The sequence below is a fragment of the Schistocerca gregaria genome, chromosome 8, assembly GCF_023897955.1.
Source record: "Schistocerca gregaria isolate iqSchGreg1 chromosome 8, iqSchGreg1.2, whole genome shotgun sequence".
NCBI lineage: Eukaryota > Metazoa > Arthropoda > Insecta > Orthoptera > Acrididae > Schistocerca > Schistocerca gregaria.
In genome coordinates this window covers 197,365,560-197,390,742 of record NC_064927.1, presented here as the reverse complement: position 1 = coordinate 197,390,742, position 25,183 = coordinate 197,365,560, and the positions used below count along the sequence as shown (strand labels likewise).

At 40.3% G+C, this 25,183-nt stretch overlaps 1 protein-coding gene across 5 annotated transcripts in view; it reads left to right on the top strand.

Moving 5' to 3' along the window:
* Positions 1-25,183, top strand: part of LOC126283944 (peregrin) — a 242,985-nt gene that overhangs the window by 39,067 nt on the left and 178,735 nt on the right. For 3 of the 5 annotated variants that reach the window (XM_049982348.1, XM_049982346.1, XM_049982351.1), the window contains exons 8-9: positions 15,494-15,764; positions 24,633-24,816. In XM_049982348.1, the coding sequence (XP_049838305.1) occupies positions 15,494-15,764; positions 24,633-24,816 (455 nt within the window). The remainder of the gene's footprint in view (positions 1-15,493; positions 15,765-24,632; positions 24,817-25,183) is intronic. The other 2 variants (XM_049982350.1, XM_049982347.1) reach the window with 1 other exon arrangement.

The following is a 25,183-nucleotide window of genomic DNA, read 5'->3' as shown; positions in this document are numbered from 1 at the left end:
AGCCAGTTGTGAGGTATGGTGTCAACAGCATTTGGGAAATATAGAAATACGAAATCAGTTTGAAATCTGTTGTCGATTTCAAATTGATTCTGTATTTCTAATTTCTAGATGATGATGTCAGTGTGATAAGCACCATGAGATGTAATAGTGTTGGAAGACCTTCAGTCTCTCCGTCAACGATGTGGTAGTCAGCAACCAAGTCTCATGAGTAGAGGTTATGGTTACTTGAAAGATGTCATCTCGGGGGATGGCAAGCAGCTTATTCATGAGAAGGGCTGGAACATTTAACACATGAATGTTACTGCACTGTAACAGCTGCTGAATTGAGTGCTTCGGTTCAAACAAAGTTGATCCTAATTCAGATCTGAAGTATTTATGGAGACGGGGCACTAGCATGAGGTTCTGTTCACTATCACCAAATATAGCCCAGTTCTGTACAAGAGGTCAGCGGTTCTCATACCACTGTGTTCGCTTAACAATTTGTATGTGGCTCTTTAACTTCACTGTCAAGTCTCTGAAACATGTTATTGCGTCCGAGGTAATGCTTGTTGCTTCATGTAACAAGAGCTAATGACTGACATTTTCCTGTGTGTATAACGTGTGCCTAGCAATTGGTGCTGATGTAGCAACGTGTGCTCATGTATGCAACCAACTTGCAATGTTGTTTGTTTCTTTCTGCTGCATAGCTATGTCACCACTTCTGCCTGTTGTTAACTGTGACACTGTTTGCGTGAACTTCAGAAAAAATTTAGTATTTTTCCCCTTTTCTACAGGGAATTTTAATGTCTTCCCTTTTCTACAGTTCCTTAGAGTGTAATATGAGTTGTGGCATTAATTATCACATTCGAATGTGTATGACCAGTCATAGTTCTCTTGAAGAAAAACGGGCACTACACACAGTTTTTGCACTTCTGCATTAAGGCATCACACTTGTTTAATTTTTGAATAAATAAAATATTGATTTAAATAAAACACAGAGTGAAGGTAACCACTAACACATAGTTGAGGCATTGTGTGGTCAAACAAGACTGGCAGTGTTGCTAAGTTCTTGGACAGTGACCTTCAGAGATAACTAATACAGAACACATACCTCCAGCATTTCCCCATTCTCTTAAATACTGCCCATACAATTTTCACAAAATAAATGGTGCCATATTTTATCAATATACTGCTGTTAAAGTTTGTATTTCATCCACCCCAATTGCATCTGTGGTAATATTCTACATATACATCTACATCTATACCCTGCAAACCACTGTGAAGTGCATGGCAGAGGGCGCATCCCATTGTACCAGTTATTAGGGTTTCTTCTCATTCCATTCAAATACAGAGTGTGAGAAGAGTGATTGTACCAGTGCTTGTGTGTGTGCTGTAATTAATCTGATGATCTTCTTATGATCCCTTTATGAGCAATAAGCAGGGGGTCATACTATATTCCTCAAGTCATCATTTAAAGCTGGTTCTTGAAACTTTGTAAGTAGACTTCCTCGGGATAGCGCACATCTATATTCGGGAGTCTGCCAGTTCAATTTCCTTGACTCTCTCCAATGGGTCAAACAAACCTGTGACCATTTGTGCCGCCTTTCTCCATATACATTAAGTATCCCGCTTGGGTCCTATTTTATACGTGTCCCATGCATGTGAGCAGTATTGCAGAATGAGTTTTGTAAGTGGTTTGTAAGAAATCTCCTTTGAAGATTAACTGGATTTTCCCAGTATTCTACTAATAATCCAAAGTCCACCACCTGCTTTACCCACAACTGCACCTATGGGATCATTCCATTTCATATCTGCACAAAATGTTACACAAAGGTGTTTGTATGAGTTTACTGATTGATATTAAGTCATAGGATGCTATGTTTTTTGTGTTGTAAACAGTTTTACATTTCTGAACATTTAAAGCAAGTTGCCAATCTAGGCACCACTTTGAAATCTTGTCAAAATATGATTGAATATTTGTACACTTATTTTCAGACATTACTTCACTATAGATAATAGTGTCATATGCAAAATGTCTGATGCTACTGTTAATATTATCCTCGAGGTCATTAATTTACAACATGAACAGCAAGGGTCCCAACACTTTCTCGTTGGGCAAAACCAAAGTTACTTTTGCATCTGGTGATGACTCTCCATCCAAAATAACATGCTGCATCCTGCCTAGCAAAAAAATTCTCAATCGTGTCACAAACTTCACTTGATACCCTATATGATCATACTTTTGACAATAAGTGTAGATGGGAGCCAAACACTTTTCAGGAATCAAGAAATACTGCACCTACCTGACATCCTTGATCCAAAACTTTCAGAAAAAACTTGAGAAAAGTGTGAGTTGAGCTTTGGATGATTAATGTTTTTGCAATTCTTGCTGGCTGGCATGGAGCAGGTCTTTCTGTTTGAGATACCTCTTTATGTTTGAGCTCAGAATATGTCCTGATATTCTAAAACAAATCACTGTCAAGGAGGTAGGACAGCTGTTTTGTTAATCACTTCTGTCACCTTCCTTGTAAGTGGCTGTGACTTTTGCTGTCTTCCATCTACTGGGGGCAGTTTTATATATATATTAAAAACAAAGATTCCAAGACTTAACAAGCGGGAAAGTGCCGGTAGATAGGCACAATAAAAAAAAACACACAAACACACACACAGAATTTCTAGCTTTCGCAAATGGCAGTTGCTTCTTCAGGAAAGAGGGAAGGAGAGGGAAAGACGAAAGGATAAGGGTTTGGCAGGCTTGGGTAACCTGAAAACAGCTTTGGCATCCCGCAACTACCCTCCCGGCGTGGTACAGAAGCAAATAACCAGAGCCACTTCCTCATCCCCTCAAACCCAGAACCTCTCACAGAAGAACCCTAAAAGTGCCCCACTTGTGACAGGATACTTCCCGGGTCTGGATCAGACTCTGAATGTGGCTCTCCAGCAGGGACACGACTTCCTAAAATCCTGCCCCGAAATGAGATCCATCCTTCATGAAATCCTCCCCACTCCACCAAGAGTGTCTTTCCGCCGTCCACCTAACCTTCGTAACCTCTTGGTTCATCCCTATGAAATCCCCAAACCACCTTCCCTACCCTCTGGCTCCTACCCTTGTAACCGCCCCCGGTGTAAAACCTGTCCTATGCACCCTCCCACCACCACCTACTCCAGTCCTGTAACCCGGAAGGTGTACACGATCAAAGGGAGAACCACGTGTGAAAGCACCCACGTGATTTACCAACTAACCTGCCTGCACTGTGACACTTTCTATGTGGGAATGACCAGCAACAAACTGTCCATTTGCATGAATGGACACAGGCAGACAGTGTTTGTTGGTAATGAGGATCACCCTATGGCTAAACATGCCTTGGTGCACGGCCAGCACATCTTGGCACAGTGTTACACCGTCCGGGTTATCTGGATACTTCCCACCAACACCAACCTATCCGAACTCCGGAGATGGGAACTCGCCCTTCAATATATCCTCTCTTCTCGATATCCGCCAGGCCTCAACCTCCGCTAATTTCAAGTTGCCGCCGCTCATACCTCACCTGTCTTTCAACAACTTCTTTGCCTCTGTACTTCCGCCTCGACTGACATCTCTGCCCGAACTCTTTGCCTATACAAATGTCTGTTTGTGTCTGTATATGTGTGGATGGATGTGTGTGTGTGTGTGTGTGTGTGTGTGTGTGTGTGTGTGTGTGTGTGTGTGCGCGCGCGAGCGAGCGAGTATATACCTATCCCTTTTTCCCCCTAAGGTAAGTCTTTCTGCTCCCGGGATTGGAATGACTCCTTACCCTCTCCCTTAAAACCCACATCCTTTGTGTACACCTGTCCTTTTTTCCCCCTAAGGGAAGTCTTTCTGCTCCCGGGATTGGAATGACTCCTTACCCTCTCCCTTAAAACCCTTATCCTTTCGTCTTTCTCTCTCCTTCTCTCTTTCCTGAAGAAGCAACCGCCGTTTGCGAAAGCTAGAGATTCTGTGTGTGTGTTTGTGTGTTTTATTTATTGTGCCTATCTACCGGTGCTTTCCCGCTTGTTAAGTCTTGGAATCTTTGTTTTTAATATATTTTTCCCGCTTGGTAAGTCTTGGAATCTTTGTTTTTAATATATTTTTCCCATGGGAAAAATATATTAAAAACAAAGATTCCAAGACTTACCAAGCGGGAAAGCGCCGGTAGATAGGCACTAAGAATAAAACACACAAACACCCACACAGAATTTCGAGCTTTTGCAACCAGCGCCTGCTTCGTCAGGAAAGAGGGAAGGAAAAGGAAAGATGAAAGGATGTGGGTTTTAAGGGAGAGGGTAAGGAGTCATTCCAATCCCAGGAGCGGAAAGACTTACCTTAGGAGGAAAAAGAATAGGTATATACTCGCGCGCGCGCGCCGCGCGCGCCGCGCGCAGCGCGCGCGCGCGCGCGCGCGCGCGCGCGCGCTCGCACACACACACACACACACACACACACACACACACACACACACACACACAAGCTCGAAATTCTGTGTGTATGTTTGTGTGTTTTATTATCTGATAGGAATTCCAGTGGGCACTAGAGCTTTATTCAGTTTTATTGATCTCAGCTATTCCTGAACACCCCTGACACTGAAGCCATCCTCACAAGGAACATGTTTCCCATTACGAAGCATGCCAGATGTGGGTCCATCATGCTTGCTACACACACTGAAACAGCCTGCTATGTCTCACGGAACGTGCTCCTCATTGTGATTTGCAATTTTGACATTCTCCTGCAGCAGCTGCCACACAGTTTCTTTATGAAAATGGATGCACATAAAATGTGTGTGTTAACTATGTTATGAAGTTATTCATTAACTCAATTAAATGTTCAACCTATTTTCGGGTTAAGTTAATTGTAGTTGAAGTATAGTGTCTTAACTCCAGTTCGCACATCTGTAATATCCATATTCTCAATGTAGCATTGACTGCCATCACTCAAAAATAACATACTTCATTACATGGACTTCAAGACCAAGATTCATTTTGTAATTTCGTTTGAATGGATCAGATTTTTTTCTAAGCTGCTCACCATCATTGAAAAAGATATTTACTGTAAAGCCAAGGGATAAGTCTGCGCATTTTACACAAAGTTTCATAGTAGCAGTGTGTAACTTGGGTTTACTTTCTGACGTTGACTGGCTGTTTCATTATGATTTCTGGCCACTGGGGAAACACTCCAGTTGTTGTTCTTTGCAACAAAAATTACTGCAACTATATTACTTAGATAAATATGGTTGCAGGTAATATTTTTATTGAATTACTAAGAAAAGCTCTGAATGTTTTAGAAAGAAAAGTTGAAAAAAATTGAGAAGTGGAGGACATGAACTTCACAGCTCGTGATTCTATCAATGCAGCTACAGCTTCAACATGATGGCCAGTTCTTCCCATAAGGCATACACTGTCAAAAGATTGTATCTACAACTGTCATTATTTGATATTTTACTATGGCAATTTGTATCAAAATGATGTGCTTTTGATAGATCCATTGTGTTGTATTATTGAAAACATATACTTTCACAGCACGCAGCTTATAACACTAAAAACATCAAATACAATTATCAATTGTTATATATCACTTCATTATTACAAATTGTAGCTAAAATTATGCATTTTCGAGAGATCCTCAATTTGCTGATAGTTTGAAACAGCTTATATTCATACCACATACAAGTATGTAACTTACCTCAGTACAATATGGCTGCCCCTTCCATTATAAAGTATTCTCCTGGGTACATACTAATCCAGTGCATGATCAACTATTCTTTTAAACTTACACCATAGTTCATCTATGTACTCCTGTCCTGTGCTGAAAGTTTCAATTTCCTCACTGAGACATGGCACTACTGCTTTTGTATCTAGTTTACTGAATATATACATCTTCCTACATGTGTTAGTTGTCATTGTACATTGGTAATCATTGTTACCACAACCACATCATGATCATTAATATCAGTTTCGATGGGTACGTCCTCAAAGAGGTCAGGTCTGTTTTTGTTGCCATTAGATCTAATATATTTCCATCATGCATGAGCTTCCAAACTATCTGTTTTAGGAAATTTTCAGAGAAGGCATTTAATAATGTTTTACAGAATGTCTTGTTACACCCACTATTAACAAAACTGTAATTTTCCCAGTTGATTGTTAGATGGTTGAAGTCTCCACCAATGATTTTAGAATGACTAGGGAACTTCTGTATAAGCGAATTGAGATTTTCTCTAAAGTTTTTCATCGGGAGGTAAGTCTGATGGGTAATAGAAGGATCCAGTTAACTTTTATGCCCACCTCTGATACTGGGTCTTGCCCAAACAATTTCACATGCACCTTCGATTTTTGTCTCTGTAGATTTGAGTTTATTTCTACTGTGAAAAATGCACCCTCTCCATTTCTCATTAGACTATCCTTTCAATAAACACTTAAAGCTCCCCAAAAATCTCAGTGCTATCAATTTCAGGTTTTAACCAGATTTGTGTACCTGCTATTACATGAGCTTCTCTACTTTTCAGGAGCACTTCAGACTCCGGCACTTTGTTTCAAATTCTTCAGCATTTAATTACTAAGATTTCAATACTCCTGCCTGTAGAGTCCTCTTTTTTTGTCTGTAGGAGGCTTTTGTTTTACCTTACACTTACACTTCTGAGTCTCCTACAGCAGTTACTATCTCGACTGGGTGGAGAGCCGTGCAATCTAAAAAACCCTTGTGTGCTGTCCACACAATGTCAGCTACCAGGATAGCAGACTCTGATGTGTGATGCACACATCGGGGAGACCCTACAGTTGTCAGTCCTATGGCACAAATCTAGCAAGTTACAGCGTAGCTTGTCACAGAACCCTCAAAAGTTTCTGGTTTCCTTCTACCCAACTCAGAACCATGGAACCACACTCTGTTCTGGGGACAATGCTGTGAATTGTGAGTTTCGTTGGAACTCTATGCGGATAGTCTCAACTTTCTCTGCCAGTTGCTAGAAGGATCCAAGTATGACCTTGGAGCCCAGACAGCAGGCACCACAGTTGCACCACAGTTTGCAGCCTGTTGCACCGTGTTCCCTCGGTGGCTACTGGAATAGCCTCCACAACATGTTGAGTAAGGCTCCCAGTTGACTGAGTGCGCCTGGTGTTCATTCCCATGCCTTGCTTCTATTTCTCTAACTTGCACCATTATTCACAGTACACTTGAACTGCCAATCATTAATAGACCCCTATCCTTTTTTTGTTTGCACCCTCTTGACATGCTACAGAGGCATGGAGCGGGAAGTACGCTGTGTGACTTATCTCGTCATCAGCACTCGGGTAACGGCACATCTATACTCTTGCTGAGGGGCCTGCAAACGGGTGCAACTTAACTTGTCAACAACGCTCAGGGGAAAACTGGCGGTCGTGACTGTACTCGTCGTCATCACCTAGGGAGCTGTAGGCAGCATGATAAGTGAACTCATCAACAGCAGTCAAAGGGTTAACTAAATTGTAGATGCCACTTTAATACAATGAATTAATTTATGCACAGGACAGTGGTAACTTCTGGAAATTCACAAAAATGTACATTTATTTGCATTGATATACAGTGAAATTCTGGGTGATCTATTTTTTGGCAGCAACTTTTACTCTTGAGTGCTGATGTGCTATGAAAAAATTGTGCATGCTACCTGTATAGGTACCTTATCTTTTCTAATTTTTTTATTATTGCAGTTAGTACCTCTACCCATAATAGGTTAACACAAGCTGAATTTAGAAAGTTGCATTGTACAGAAATTAATCACAATTTTTGGCCATGAAGTGGGATTGACTTTGACTTGAAAAATTTCGTAGAAAATGTTCAGTTGCAGTCATCATTTCACAGCCTAGCAATACTATGAAAGAATGGCTTTCATTTTGTACAAACTTGAGTTGAAAAGAAGTAAATAATACAGAAGTTTTAGTTGAGTAAATATGTGAATGTGCAACTTGCAGGTTTCTGAAATTTAACTCTCCCCTCCCCAATATTTAAGGTTAAGTTACGGAAAATATTGACAATGTGAGTAATGAATGAGAATAATAATTGCTCCCATAAGAATTCTGGAGGACAACACATCGTTAATGTGTGCAAGCTCAGAGGCATTTCATAGGCAATGCATAGCAGAATAAGAAAGAGAAATTTAAACTATTTGCAGTTAGCAGTATGCATATGGAGTTTGACAGCAGCCAACAATGAGTGAACATCTCTTACAGAGACGCTCCCTGGGCTCGAGTAGCAGCAACTAAACACTTCATATTAGTTTCTACGCAACCTGGTGTTCACAAGGTTGTGAGAATTTAACTAACAAATGCCGACATTGTGCAAAAAAATGCACATTTATGGATCAGAGTAGTGCATAGATGAAGATCAGTCAGCAACGAAATATTTATCAGCCAGTAAACATACAGTGCAATTGTCTGCTACTCTCGGAGCAGATAGTTTCTGGATTTTTGAGTAACAGTGGCTTCAAATCCTGTGAAGTGTTGCAGCTTAATATCACAGAAAGATACATAATCTGTGACCAACATGGTCAGCTTCAGTTTATATTCAAAGTAAAATTAGCTGCAGAATCTGCATTCCTTGTATCTTATTGTGCACAGTGTTTCTCGTCGCGATTTGCATACACATTTCGTGAATTTATATTTATGGTGACCTCTTTACAATCTGTTCATTGTTGGTTGTAGTTATTATGTCAGTTTATGTATCTTAATTTATTTCCTTACATTTGCACAGTGCCGTTTCCGACTACAGATCTTTTGGCTGTGAGGAAGTTCGAAGATCAATTTTCCTTCATCTTTAAAACACGACACCTTCAGTAATAAATACTGTGTATCTGCATTGTACATTTATCTGTAGTTGAAATGTGATAATTTTGTTAATAGCAGATATATCAATGATCCCATGTATATTTCCTTCTAATTTAGATCAACACTGAACCCATTTGTTCCATCCAAGTTTAATGTTATACAATATATTAAGTTCATGAACTGGTTTCGTTTTTTGAACTAAGGTGAAATTGATCTCCAGTCAGCAAAATTCATAGTCATCTTTAAAGATTTACTACTGAAAGAGAAAAAATCTTGTCAAGGTATCAATTGAAGTAAAATTATAGCTGTGTTTATACGAGGTATGTCCTCAAAGTAAGTTCCGTTTGGTTATATAAAACAAACGTGTACAGATACAGAAAAAATATTTATTGTACAAAAATCTACAACTGTTAAACTACTTTTCTACATAGCTTCCGAAATTTTGTAGGTGCTTGTCATAGTGTGGCACAAGTTTTTGTATGCCTTCTTCATAGAAGGTTGCTGCCTATTTATTCAACCATGTGGTAATATGGTCTTTCAGCTCATCACCGTCGTTGAAGTGTTGACCACCAAGGACAGATTTTAGGTGTAAGAAGAAATGAAAGTCGCCAGGAGCAATGTCCGGGCTGTATGGAGGATGATAAAACGAGTCCCAGTGAAATTCTCATAAGAGAAACTGAAGTGCACTGCCCATCTGGTGACAGTTTTTTGTGAAAAAGGTTTGGGTACCAAATGTGAGCAAAGTTTTCGAAATTTCAGTTTTTCAGTAAGAATTTCATGAATTGGTGACATAGCAAGGGAACTAAGTGTAAACTTACGATTGTGCTTAATCTTCTCTTCATTTGTGTTAACCAGTTCATCAATAACCAAAGACGGGTGTCCACTTCGTTCTTCATCCTGCACTTGATCATGTCCTTCATCGAACAATCTGACCCATCTTCTAATCACTGAATCACTTGCAGCATTTTGTCCGTAAACCTCGCAGATTTGCCGATGAATTTCTTTTGGTTTAACTTTCTTTGCATTTAGAAAACAAATCACAGATCCGATTTCACATGCGGCGGCATTTTCAATTACGGCTGACATTATAAAGAAGCACTACAAAGTACACATCAGCAGCAGCAATCTGAAAATGGCATACATGTCTTCTCCTTGAGTTAGAGTAACTGCCACGTATGCTCAGAACTGCGATCGTACTGCTGCCACGGATAGAAGTAGAAACGGAACTTACTTTGTGGATGACCCTCGTATTTCATAAGTGCATACTATGCTTAATAACTGTAACAAATGGTTTTCAGTTTCTCTGTCATATTGTGGAAGATACTACTACTAGAAGTAAAATGAGGAAGTAGGGAGAAGGGGGAGAGATGATGAGTCACCTATTCTGAGGGTGTGTGAACTGAAGAACAGACATTTTTTTCGCGTGTGTGCAAATGTTACCTAACACATGTGAGATGCAAGTCATTTTTAGAACAAGAACTACAATTCACCAAATATGTGAATGTGATGCACAGTTGTCTATTAAGAATGAAAGGACAAGATCATTGACACAAGATTATTTTGAAATATGGTCCATGCTTTGCAAAACCAGCAAACTTGCCTCATTGAATTAGTTTCTATGTTATTGTTGAATTATCAAATGGTTGAGCTCCTAGCTTTAAGGCACCTAGCAACCCCCGAACATGCAGCAGTGGAAATGTCTCAAAGCTACAACAGCTAATTCTTGAATCATAAATTGAAAAGAAGCATATAATATTGATTATTCAACCTTTATTTATGTTCACGACAGAGAGCTGTTAAGGAATTTATACTGTATTGTAAGTGCTGCAGCCTGATGGTTGTTAAAGGGACCAAAGTGCGTGGTCATCAGTCCACAGCCTGATGGTGTCTGGCTATGCTAATTCAGTTGTTTTCAGTCAGATAGCAGCAACTGCACTTCACAGTTGCTATTTCTTTGTGAATGTTGTTTTTTACTCACAGTTGAAAGCAAAGTCATTAAGTGTCACAAATTGATGTCCCTTAAGTTTCATTGAGTGACATATTCTGGCCAGTCGACTTTCATTTATGTGTTATACTTTCAAGTCAACTTTATGACGTAAATAATTCTAGATACATCACTGCATTTAGTACTTACTTGTTTCAATTTTTCTGTATAGCCACAGCTGCACAACTACCCTCACACTGTTTCAAACAATCGCTAAAACTCAGTTCCTGGATAACTTGAAAGCAAACATGGTAAAATAAGAACTGCACCATCCAGAAAGGCCACTGGTTGCAGTTGTGTTTGAAAACCTTCAGTAAATTAAATGTTCTACTAACTACTCGAGGTTATGCCACCCGCACTTCATACAAGGCTGTTCCTCTGTTGTTTTTTTATCAATCAGTGACTTGCGACTTTTCTTGTGTTGTTGTTGTTGTGGTCTTTAGTCCTGAGACTGGTTTGATGCAGCTCTCCATGCTACCCTATCCTGTGCAAGCTTCTTCATCTCCCAGTACCTACTGCAACCTACATCCTTCTGAATCTGCTTAGTGTATTCATTTCTTGGTCTCCCTCTACGATTTCTACCCTCCACACTGCCCTCCAATATTAAATTGGTGATCCCTTGATGCCTCAGAACATGTCCTACCAACCGATCCCTTCTTCTGGTCAAGTTGTGCCACAAACTTCTCTTCTCCCCAATCCTGTTCAATACTGCCTCATTAGTTATGTGATCTACCCATCTAATCATCAGCATTCTTCTGTAGCACCACATTTCGAAAGCTTCTGTTCTCTTCTTGTCCAAACTATTTATCGTCCATATTTCACTTCCATACATGGCTACACTCCATACTAATACTTTCAGAAATGACTTCCTGACACTTAAATCTATACTCGATGTTAACAAATTTCTCTTCTTCAGAAACGCTTTCCTTCCCATTGCCAGTCTACATTTTATATCCTCTCTACTTCGACCATCATCAGTTATTTTGCTCCCCAAATAGCAAAACTCCTTTACTACTTTAAGTGTCTCATTTCCTAATCTAATTCCCTCAGCATCACCTGACTAAATTTGACTACATTCCATTATCCTCGTTTTGCTTTTGTTGATGTTCATCTTATATCCTCCTTTCAAGATACTATCCATTCCATTCAACTGCTCTTCCAAGTCCTTTGCTGTCTCTGACAGAATTACGATGTATTCGGCGAACCTCAAAGTTTTTTATTTCTTCTCCATGGATTTTAATACCTATCCCGAATTTTTCTTTTGTTTCCTTTACTGCTTGCTCAATATACAGATTGAATAACATCGGGGAGAGGCTACAACCCTGTCTCACTCCTTTCCCAACCACTGCTTCCCTTTCATGCCCCTCGATTCGTTTAACTGCCATCTGGGTTCTGTACAAATTGTAAATAGCCTTTCGCTCCCTGTATTTTACCCCTGCCACCTTTAGAATTTGAAAGAGAGTATTCCAGTCAACATTGTCAAAAGCTTTCTCTAAGTCTATGAATGCTAGAAATGTAGGTTTGCCTTTCCTTAATCTTTCTTCTAAGATAAGTCGTAGGGTCAGTATTGCCTCACGTGTTCCAACATTTCTACGGAATCCAAACTGATCTTCCCCGAGGTCGGCTTCTACTAGTTTTTCCATTCGTCTGTAAAGAATTCGTGTTAGTATTTTGCAGCTGTGGCTTATTAAACTGATTGTTCGGTAATTTTCACATCTGTCAACACCTGCTTTCTTTGGAATTGGAATTATTAAATTCTTCTTGAAGTCTGCGGGTATTTCGCCTGTTTCATACATCTTGTTCACCAGATGGTAGAGTTTTGTCAGGACTGGCTCTCCCAAGGCAGTCAGTATTTCCAATGGAATGTTGTCTACTCCGGGGGCCTTGTTTCGAAACAGGTCTTTCAGTGCTCTGTCAAACTCTTCACGCAGTATCGTGTCTCCCATTTCATCTTCATCCACATCCTCTTCCATTTCCATAATAATGTCCTCAAGTACATTGCCCTTGTATAGACCCTCTGTATACACCTTCCACCTTTCTGCCTTTCCTTCTTTGCTTAGAACTGGGTTTCCATCTGAGCTCTTGATGTTCATACAATTGGTTCTCTTATCTCCAAAGGTCTCTTTAATTTTCCTGTAGGCAGTATCTATCATACCCCTAGTGAGATAAGCCTCTACATCCTTACATTTGTACTCTAGCCATCCCTGCGTAGCCATTTTGCACTTCCTGTCGATCTCATTTTTGAGACATTTGTATTCCTTTTTGCCTGCTTCATTTACTGCATTTTTATATTTTCTCCTTTCATCAATTAAATTCTATATTTCTTCTGTTACCCAAGGATTTCTACTAGTCCTCGTCTTTTTACCTACTTTATCCTCTGCTGCCTTCACTACTTCATCCCTCAAATCTATCCATTCTTCTTCTACTGTATTTCTGTTCCCCATTCCTGTCAATTTTTCCCTTATGCTCTCCCTGAAACTCTGTACAACCTCTGGTTCTTTCAGTTTATCCAGGTGCCATCTCCTTAAATTCCCACCTTTTTGCAGTTTCTTCAGTTTTAATCTACAGGTCATAACCAATAGATTGTGATCAGAGTCCACATCTGCCCCTGGGAATGCCTTACGATTTAAAACCTGGTTCCTATATCTCTGTCTTACCATTATATAATCTATCTGATACCTTTTAGTATCTCCAGGGTTCTTCCATGTATACAAACTTCTTTCATGATTCTTAAACCAAGTACTAGCTATGATTAAGTTGTGCTCTGTGCAAAATTCTACCAGGCGGCTTCCTCTTTCATTTCTTAGCCCCAATCCATATTCACCTACTACGTTTCCTTCTCTCCCTTTTCCTACACTCGAATTCCAGTCACCCATGACTATTAAATTTTCATCTCCCTTCACTATCTGAATAATTTCTTTTATTTCATCATACATTTCTTCAATTTCTTCGTCATCTGCAGAGCTAGTTGGCATATAAACTTGTACTACTGTAGTAGGTGTGGGCTTCGTATCTATCTTGGCCACAATAATGCGTTCACTATGCTGTTTTTAGTAGCTTACCCGCATTCCTATTTTCCTATTCATTATTAAACCTACTCCTGCATTACCCCTATTTGATTTTGTGTTTATAACCCTGTAGTCACCTGACCAGAAGTCTTGTTCCTCCTGCCACCGAACTTCACTAATTCCCACTACATCTACCTTTAACCTATCCATTTCCCTTTTTAAATTTGCTAACCTACCTGCCCGATTAAGGGATCTGACATTCCACGCTCCAATCCGTAGAACGCCAGTTTTCTTTCTGCTGATAACAACATCCTCTTGAGTAGTTCCCGCCCGGAGATCTGAATAGGGGACTATTTTACCTCCGGAATATTTTACCCAAGAGGACGCCATCATCATTTAATTATACAGTAAAGCTGCATGCCCTCGGGAAAAATTACGGCTGTATTTTCCCTTTGCTTTCAGCCGTTTGCAGTACCAGCACAGCAAGGCCATTTTGGTTAGTGTTACAAGGCTAGATCAGTCAATCATCAGACTGTTGCCCTTGCAACTACTGAAAAGGCTGCTGCTCCTCTTCAGGAACCACACATTTGTCTGGCCTCTCAACAGATACCCCTCCGTTGTGGTTGCACCTACGGTACGGCTATCTGTATCGCTGAGGCACGCAAGCCCCCCCACCAACGGCAAGTTCCATGTGTATGTTTTGTTTTTCAGGCAATAAGGTCATGGTGGTGTTTGCCAAAAAGTTATTAATTTTGCAGCATCCTATTACAAACTCCTAATTTCTGCATCTTCTTTTCTGATTTACTTGTGACATATTGACATCTTTTTTTCCCTGTTGTAGTATAATGTTTCTGGATTTGTCCTTATATAAATTGATATTGCTGGTAGAAATTTGTATTGATAAAGAGAACTGTAACCTTTAATAATGAGGCCATTGCCATGGAAGTAACTGCTAAGTTTAATATAGTTTTAGAGAACACTGTTAGTGGATGCATTCTGATGGGGACTGCAATAACATATTTGTGTTGTCACTAAACTCTCACAAACTTGGCGAATGGAAAATAGAGGCTTCAGTCTTCCAAGGGACATACAATCCAGAGTGTTATCTTCCAGCTGTAAATCATGGTAGATGTGTTTTGGACAGTTGTGTTGCAGGTTCATATTAATTCTAGAGTATTTCTGAAGGAGAATGTATTTGTTAATGTTAATGCAATGATTTTTAGGTTATCATGTTCAGTCAGTGGATATGCATTATTTCCAGCAGGTGGCTGCATTGTTCAGATAATATCCACTCTTAACGTAATTCTAAAAGTCCGGTGTTGACTTGATGAAAATTAAACAACTATTATTCTCTTTCATATTTCCTAGATTTGAATGCTGTTCTTTGTATTAAAATAGCAGTAAATTCCATATTATTGTTCTGTGACACCTTTCAAGGAATAGGAACAGTTTTTCCTTGTGAGGAGTGGTGTAAAATGTTATTGACCACCATTGAGGATTGATATTCATTGATCCCAGGTTGATTCAAGCTGTTTTCAATGCCAGAGTTAAGACTTCATTCACATTCACATGTTCATGTTAACATATCCAACTGCTATAGCTTTGCAATCTCCCCCCTCCCTCCCTTCTCTCCCCCGCGTGCGCGCTTGCTTTTGCTTGTGTTACATATTCTTTGTGCATCATTTGACTTGAAGATATATTCTGTTTAAAGGTGCTATTGAACCTGGTCCTGTGCTGGTACAAAAGACAGCCTATTGTGATGCACATACACCAGCAGAAGCTGAAAGACCTCGCAGTCAAGCTGCATCATCTACACCTCAAAGTACCAATGGTGGTGGTAGTGGTGGTGCCAGTGGTGGTGGTGGCACTGGTGGTGGTGGTGATGACGATGAAAATCAGAAAATGAAAAAGGCACGAAGAATGCTTGCCAAGAAGCGGAGCTCTGTTCCTGTTATTTCAATTCCAACAATACCTCCTGAGAGGTAAGTTAATTATAGCTTTTAATATGTGATGAATAGTCAGCTGGATTCCTTACTGTCAGTCTTAGTCTTTGCCTCATTCAAATGTAGAAGAAGTGATGAGTTTTGAGATTTTAATATAATTCTATCGTGGTGATGAGAAAAAGAGTAATAAAAAGAGTAATGAGGTACAAGTTATATATTTGCTGGGGTTAATTTAACCATGCCACACTGACTCCACACAGTAATAGACAAGGAGGCAATTTCTGTAATATGCTGTGCAAAATGTTTTCTTTAAATTGCAGGGTGTAATTTTTTGATAGTAAATTAATAATATTGTCAGCATTCTGGTGATGGTTTGTATATAAAGACCTGTGTTGTGGTTTAGGGGGAAAAAGTTTCAAGAGTGAAAGTGTAGATGCAGAAAGCTCATAAAGATGATCATGCAGGTGAATTTGTCGTTTGTAAATAGTCGCATCCTGAGCAGAATGATAGAGGTACTTTCCATTGGTATTCCATTTCATTGCATATGAGGTATTGGTTTCAGGATAGGAAACTTGTTCATTCAAAGAGGCGTCATTGGATTCTATACGCTTCTTTCTATAAGATGCTACACTGATGAGCCAAAACTTTACGCCACCTGCTTAATAGTGTGTTGTTCCACCTTTGAAACACAACACAGCAGTGATTATGCATGGCACGGATTTTGCAAGTCCTTAGTGGGCTTGTGGAGGTGTATGGCACCAGATGTCTGCAGACAGCCCGTAAATTATGGGCCTATAATTTGTGGTTGTGTTCCAGATATGTTACATCGGGTTTAAATTAGAGGAATTTGGTGTCCAAGAATGCCCTTATGACACAGTATTTTATCATGATGGAAGATGCTGTTGCCATTGAAGAAGAAATCAAGCATGGAAGGATGCAGTTATTTTCATGTAGCCCACAGTTGCCACAGTGCCTTCAATTACTACATCAGGTCCCATTAAACACCAGGTGGAAGTATGCTTCAGTATAGTCCTATCACTGTCAGCTTGGTGTTACAAGAACTTCGATTCATCTGATGAGGAAACACATTTTCATTGATTCGGTGTGGCGTCGATGATCCTGTGCCCACTGCAGTTGTAATTGAGGACATCATTGGGTCAACATGGGAACACTTGGCAGTCATCTGCGAAGCCCCACATTCAACAATGAGTGCTGAATGATTTGCTCTGAAACACTTGTACCTGCATCACCATTACATTTTGTCATCAGATGTGCCACAGATTGTCATCTATTCTGCTTTACAGAGTGGGCAAATCTCCATCCCCAAGTTCTGTGGTGCCTGTATTACCAACATGAGCCACTAGGGAAGAGGATGGGAGTAGGAAATAGGGAAGGACATTGGTATTGTGTAAGTGGGGTGTGTGGTGGATTACTATGGTTGGAGTGGTGGGTGGATAGTGTAGAGGATATTTTTCATTGCAGGGCACCATGAGAGAGATTAAAAACCCTGAGGGAGCACAAGATTTAATTGCTCCAGTCCCAGGTGGTACTGAGTCATTAGGGGCCAGACAAAGGGTATGTCAGAGACTGGTAGGGGACTGGGGTGATAAGGCATGAGAGATGTGTTTCTGGTCAAGTTTGGAATGCTAATTTTGGTCTGGGGGGGGGGGGGCAGTGAGACTCTTGGCATATTTGGAGAGGACTCCCTCTCCCCCATCCCCAACACAGTACCTTGAACTGAACCTAGGAGCCCTATCATTTTCCCACCACATCTGCGCACGTGCGCACTCTCTTTCTTGCATGTTTTCTGCTTCTGGTGGAGCGGAAAATTTTCTGCATTCTTTTTCATTATATCTGTCTGCTACTCAGTGCCTCCTCTGTGTGATGAGTACCAAACTATCTTTTCCATATGGTAGTTATTTCATTCTGGGCTTTCCATTTTTATGTCTTTTTCTAAGAGTCACTTATGTCAGTGTATTTCCCCATTTGCATCCTATATCATTGCTCAAATCATTCCCCATTCATCTCTGTTCCAGTTATGCACTGTTTTATGTTAAAGTGATTTTGGTGCACTCAGGGAGAATGCTGAAAAAAAAACAAGAGTTCCACTTCCTGCTACCAGTTGAAAATAAGGCACTGCAAGTAGTTAGAATGTGGTGTGGGTGCTGGAAAAGGGGAGGAAAAATCAAACACATAATAACGGAGGCTCTGACATGTTTATTAGGATACAGTCATAAGTAACAACAGGTGTTCAGTGCGGTCTCCCAACACAGCAACTTGCCGCATTCGTAACATGGCATGGTCAACAGTTGCTCGCAGCATATCCAGTGTAATTAGAGTGATCTGTTGTATCCTATCCGTCAGATCAGGATGAATCTCGATGCATCCCTGACAGATATGGTCTTTCAGATATCTCTACGACCAGATGCCACATAGATTTTGGGCGGGGAATCTGAAACGCCACAAATCTTGAAATTACCTAGAGATGACGTTGTTATTACCAAAGGTTTCTCTAAGCAAATCTTTCACCTGGCAAGCGACATACCATGTCATCTTGCATGTAAATAGTGGATGGGAAACAGTTGAGTACTGGCAGAACTGCAATCACATGTTACACGAGGAGGTCCTTATAATGTGGAGATGTCACAATACACCTTAAAGACCTTCTCCTTGAAGAAAAGTGGACCAATAATGAAGGAGCTTGTGAACCCACACATGCAGTTACATAAGCTGATAGGAGTGGATGTTCCTGCACAACATTTAGCAGAATAGAACCCCATATGTGACAGTTCTGAGCATTCATGACACCATGCAGTGTAAAATGTGCCACATTTATCCAAAGACCACATGCATCCGTTTTCATGCATGCCAAAAAATTAAGGTCAAACTTAACGATGTTGTGGCTTATCACGGAGCCTTATTTGGTGTATGTTCTGAATCTTATAGGGATACCATTGTAAAATGCACTGCAAAATCTTTTGAACTGTTAACCGGGAGGGGGGATTCATCTGACAGCTCTAGCACTCAAGCACTGGCTCCAGAATCTGAGGTGCTACATGCTGAGCTATACACTATGTGATCAAAAGTATTCCGACACCCCCAAAACATACGTTTTTCATATTAGATGTGTTGTGCTGCCATTAGACATCGTGAGAGAGCAGAATGGGGCACTCCACGGAACTCATGGACTTCAAACATGGTCAGGTGATTGGGTATCACTTGTGTCATATGTATGTACGTGAGATTTCCACACTCCTAAACATCCCTAGGTCCACTGTTTCCATGTGATAGTGAAATTGAAATGTGAAGGGACATATACAGCACAAAAGCATACAGACCGACCTCATCCGTTGACTGACAGAGACCGCCAACAGTTGAAGAGGGTCGTAATGTGTAATAGACAGACATCTATCCAGACCATCACACAGGAATTCTAAACTGCATCAGGATCCCCTGCAAGTACTGTGACTGTTCAGCAGGAGATGAGAAAACTTCGATTTCATAGTTGAGCAGCTACTCATTAGCCACACATCAAGCCGTTAAATACCAAACGACGCCTTGTTTAGTCGAAGGAGTGTAAACATTGGACCATTGAACAGTGGATTGAACAGTGGAAAAACGTTCTGTTGAGTGACAAATCATGGTACATAACGTAGCGATCCGATAGGAGGGTGAGAGTATGGAGAATGCCGGGTAAACGTCCTCTGCCAGTGTGTGTGGTGCCAACAGTAAAATTCGGCAGCAGTTATGTTGTAGTGTGGTCGTGTGTTTCGTGGAGGAGGCTTGCACCCCTTGTTGTTTTGCATGGCACTGTCACAGCACAGGCCTACACTGATGTCTTAAGCACCTTCTTGCTTCTGACTGTTGAAGAGCAATTTGGGCATAGCAATTGCATCTTTTGACACAATTGAGCACCTGTTCATAATGCACAATCTGTGGCAGAGTGGTTACATGATAACATCCCCATAATGGACTGGCCTGCACAGAGTCCTGACCTGAACCCTAAAGAACTCATTTGGGATGTTTTGGAATGCCGGCTTCATGCCAGGCCTCACCAATCGACATCGATACCTCTGCTGAGTGCAGCACTCCACGAAGAATAGGTTGCCGTTCCCCAAGAAACTTTCCAGCACCTGATTGAACGTATACCTGCGAGAGTGGAAGGTGACATCAAGGCTAAGGGTAGGCCAACACCATATTGAATTGCAGCATTACCAATGGAGAGCGGCACGAACTTGTAAATCATTTTCTGCCAGGTGTCCGGATACTTTTGAGCATAAAGTGTAGTTATGGCAACTTCAACAAGTGCCATGGTTGTGGGTCACCTCCATGTACTTGCTGCCCCACCTTATTCAACTGTTTCTTCAGGTTTAATGATCATATTTTTAGCCCATTTATTGACTTTGCTGTTGTTTCTGCCAACATCATATCTCAGTGCAGTGCTAATATTGCTGCCGTCCTGACAAAACAGTTTTACCAGCAGTGTACAGTCTTTCTCAATAGCTATTACACCAACATTCACTTCACAGAAGGAATCAACACATGTTGCCAAATGACAAACATCATACTTACATAAAAAAAAAACTAAACATTTCACTTTCTGGCTGCCTACATTGCCATATTTTCACACAGTTGCAGTAAATGGGACTAATTTTTTTTCCCTATCATGCTGCCCGATTAAGGGATCTGACATTCCACGCTCCAATCCGTAGAACGCCAGTTTTCTTTCCCCTGATAACGAGATCCGAATGAGACACTATTTTACCTCCGGAATATTTTACCGAAGACGACGCCATCATCATTTGACCATACAGTAAAGCTGCATACCCTCGGGAAAAATTGCAGCTGTAGTTTCCCCTTGCTTTCAGCCGTTCACAGTACCAGCACAGCAAGGCCGTTTTGGTTAGTGTTACAAGGCCAGATCAGTCAATCATCCAGACTGTTGCCCGTGCAACTACTGAAAAGGCTGCTGCCCCTCTTCAGGAACCACATGTTTGTCTGGACTCTCAACAGATACCCCTCCGTTGTGGTTGCACTTACGGTATGGCCATCTGTATCACTGAGGCATGCAGGCCTCCCCTCCAATGGCAAGGTTCATGGTTCATGGGGGGGAGCACATACCTACAAAGTTTCATTGTCCCACAATGTATACAGCCCATACTGTAGTACTCGAAACAACATCAGTTTAGTTATAACCACTCAGTTTTTGTCCACCTGTTTCACACCCAAGTAGCATTTACATGATTCTTATTGTTGAGTAAGCACTGAAAATTTATATTTTTATATTTTAAATTCTGACTGCTCCAAATCCTATATGATGTAAATATTTGCAGGCCATTTAAATTTAAATTTATAAAGAATTAGCCATATTTGATTCACTTTTGCATTGTCCTGTTAGCACATTGTTGTGTGGCAAATTGCAATAGATCATATGCAATGACCTGGTAGCTCTTACTGCAGAAAGAGAGACATGTTTGAGTAGGAGGTATAACTTGCTCTAGATTGTAATATATTCATGTACATAGAAATATAGTATAGTGATGAGAAAAAAGATTGTATCATGAAAAAGTGATTAATTTAGAGTAATGAATTTGCTGAAATACATTTGTCTAGGTAACATATTTAAGTGCTTAATATTGATTAATCACAGGTTAATTTAAGTACAAGATAAGCCATTTCAAATGTGCCATGCTGATATATTAATGACAGTTGAAAATACCAGAATGTTGAATGCAACCAAATGCGCATGCATTGCGTTGTGCAGATGCTGGAAGTCAGTTGTGGGATGAAGTTCCATGCCTCTTGCACTTGGTTGGTCAATACAGAGAGAGCTAATGCTTTTTGTGAATGACACTGTAGTTGTCATCTGATGATATACCATATGTGCTCAATTGGAGCCATATCTGGCGATCAACTAGGCCGAGGCAACATGTTGACACTGCAGAAAGCATGCGAGATTACAACAGTGGTATGTGAGCAAGCATTATCTTGCTGGATAACACCCCATGGGCTTCTCTTCATGAATGGTAGCACAACAGCTCAAATCACCACATTGACATACAAATTGACAGTCAGGGTACATGGGATGACCACGAGAGTGCTGTCATACGAAATGACATCGTACATTCTCGTAAACATCACTGCCAGCAATCATCTACAGTGGCAACGTTCCTGCCTAGTCCATTTGCAATATTGCAAAAGGAATGCCCAACTTCTTGTAGCCTTATTACAGGCCCCATTCACACTTAGTGAGGTGTTGATAATGACGTCTTTGTTGCCTTAAAGGCATCTTGACTAACGTCAACTCACCACATGCAGTCTCAAATGTAACTAACGCTCATGACTGTTCCAGCACTTTTTTAAAGCAAATCTGATTTGCACTATAATAGTGTAGGCATCATCTTTCAGATGTAAAAACATGCCTGCCAACTTTTGTTTACTTCACGTAAGTCCTGCTTGATGGTGGTGGTGGTCATTTGAACCATAAAAATACCTTAAGGCTCATTTGACCATTGCAGTTCTGTACAGTGCAACACCTTCCTGGAAGCAGTATCCACTTGCCTTCTCCAGTGTTTTGAATTAGCTCACTAAAGCAATTGTACAAACACCATCAGATTTGTCTAGAAATTCTAATTATAGACACAGAAAGCTCCTCATGGTGTATAAAGAACTGTCAGCACTGCTTTTATGTCTCACAGTATACCTTGAATCATGGCGGTGCTAATTTTGCTTGCGTATTGTTTTTGTATGCATGTGTTAATTAAAGTACTACAACAGGGTGTATATGACCCGGGACAACTTAGAGATCCAGGAAAAACCCGGAAATTTTTTCATCCAGGAGAAAATTGGGAATAACCTGGAACTTTTTAGAATTCCAGGATTTTTTTTTCAGTTTTCAGTTAAATTTGTGTGATTTTGAATGGTAAGAAATAACACTTTAACAATGGACTGCAGCAATAAAACATGAACGAGAGAAAAAACTAAAATAAAACTTAAGTTGCAAAGGAAATGGGCCATAACACAGTGCTCAAACAAGTGTCTGCCAGTAGCAAAATCTGTCAAAGGCTTTAGGAAGACTATGCAATGCTTCATAACAACAAATTCCCTCCGATGAGCATATAATCACAACTGTTTACATTATTTTCGTGTGAGCAGTTGTGAGTCAGCCCATGCGCATGCACAGTTGAGTCACGCATGTACCTTCTTCTGCTTCTGGCTACAGAAGTGGGGCTGTTAGCTGTATACCCAAGTAGCAAGATGTCACCCGGAAAAATTTTACTGGTGCGTGCAAGTTGCCATATTCACTGGGAGCAAACCGGGGTATCTGCCCCGGGTGTGCAATTTCAGTCTAGCATTAATCGCCTTGCGGAACAATGAAGATATTTTTGTCAGTTTGCTAAAGAAATATGGCTTTTTTAATCTTTTCCACTGAGGCAGTCAATTTATTTGAAATAAAGTGCTTAATTCCACACTATTGGCTGGCTTCAACTGTTCACTGCATTTCAAAAGAGCATGTTTTTATCTTCTAGCACGTATAGCATTGTGCTACAATAAAGAACCAAAAACGAGGTAATACAGTACTGGTACGCCAAGAAAGTTTACAATCGAATCTGGATATAAGAATGTGCACTTTAAGCCGAATTATGCATTTTTGTATGGTTCATGAAATTCCTCTGATGTCTTGTTTCTTTTATGACATAATGCAAGATCTTTTAATGTTTAACACGTACGCACATATGGGATTCCTGCGTCATCGTAGCTGCACAAGCGCGGTAAGGCCTGTTATCTGGCGCTCTCTGGCAACTGCTGAAATGAACCTCTTTCTAACAGGTCGTGGGAAAATATTGCGAATGATTGATTGAAAAGCATTACTTTCAAAGTAAATTTCTTTTTATGCAAGATGAACTAAGTGCGAGAATGTGTGATGAATTTCTTAAATCACAGTGTGTTTGACTCTCATTTAAAAATCAACTGTTTGAGGACGACCATTCAGAAAATATTTCGAGCCCGGGAGATCAGACATTTATGTCAGTACCAAAAATTTTACTGCCACATTTGTGTGATGTATCTTAAAGTGTAACACACGCAAAAAAGATCAATATTATACGTGAAAGTTTAGCTTCTCTTGCAGCTTATTAATCATCGAGACCAATATTGTATGTGAAAGCTTTGCTTTTCTTGTAGCAACACTATCCATATTAATTAACTTTTCCTATTTGTGTGTAAGTGCTACTTAACAGTGATAATGCTATTGGCTGACTACATCGTGTGTCCTAAGGCCTGAATATCTACTGTATTGGCTGGTGAGATCATGTGACATGAGCTATGACTGGCTTACAAAAGTGCATCGCAATCTCAATTTCAATGCTTTGGAAAGTAACATGCGGTGTTGGTGGAATTCAAATTTATACTTTCGTAATACGAAAATATACAGTGTACATGGTCTTTTTTGTTTTGTTTTCTAATGGGCTGAGAGATACTATGCCAGTGTATAAAACGGTAACCATTACAAGGATTGATAAGTTTTACAGTTCCGAGGAAAAGTATACTGTTACTTAACACGGTAAAAGTGTATTTTCACCCGGGAGAAAGTGTTTTTTTAACCGGGAGTTTTTTTTCGCTGTCCGCGTATACATCCTGTACAAATGCTCAGTTTTGTTGCACCTGACTATGATGTGATGCTACTAAATCTACTATGTATTCTGAAGTTTCTGAATTGATTACTGTGTCTTGTTATATTTAAATTTGCTGAGTGTAAGCTGTGATACAGATATTGAAAATGGCTTGTACTTAATTTAAAATGTGAAATCGTAAAATTATGCTGCCTTGTTTATTGAAAGTGTGGAGTCAGATTTTAGTATTGTAAAATTTATGACGACGTTAATGACAGCATGACCATATATGCAGGATACAAGAGATAGCATCACTGGTCAACATACCAAAAAAGAACCAGTTGATACAGCGTCTAATAGCTTATTGGACGCTCAAACGGCAGTACCGCAATGGTGTACCGCTACTGCGGCGACTGCAGAGTTCACACCTAGCACGACGAGACGATCCTCGTCCCTTGCAGGAGGTGGTGAGTGATGCCGTAAGTTGCACACATCTACACATATACACAGAAATGGGTGAGCTCAGATTGCACTGTATGCGAATTTTGTGCTAATTTGACTGCAGGATCAGCTTCCGAGCCACAGAGTTGATGCCACTCATGTCGTCATGTCTTGTGAGTGAAGTGCTGAACAAGTTTATGTTTGTGAGTAATTGTCATCAGTAGGGACACTGGAATCCAGCTACTTCTTTCTGATGTTCATCTGAATGTGTAATTGACTGTTGCAAACCGGAGAATTAGTAACATTATTCAACTTACAAATGTTTGTTAAACAGGATTCTTGCTCACATAAATGTGATTGACTTGCTAAGGCACGAATTATATATTACCAGTAACTTTTCTGACA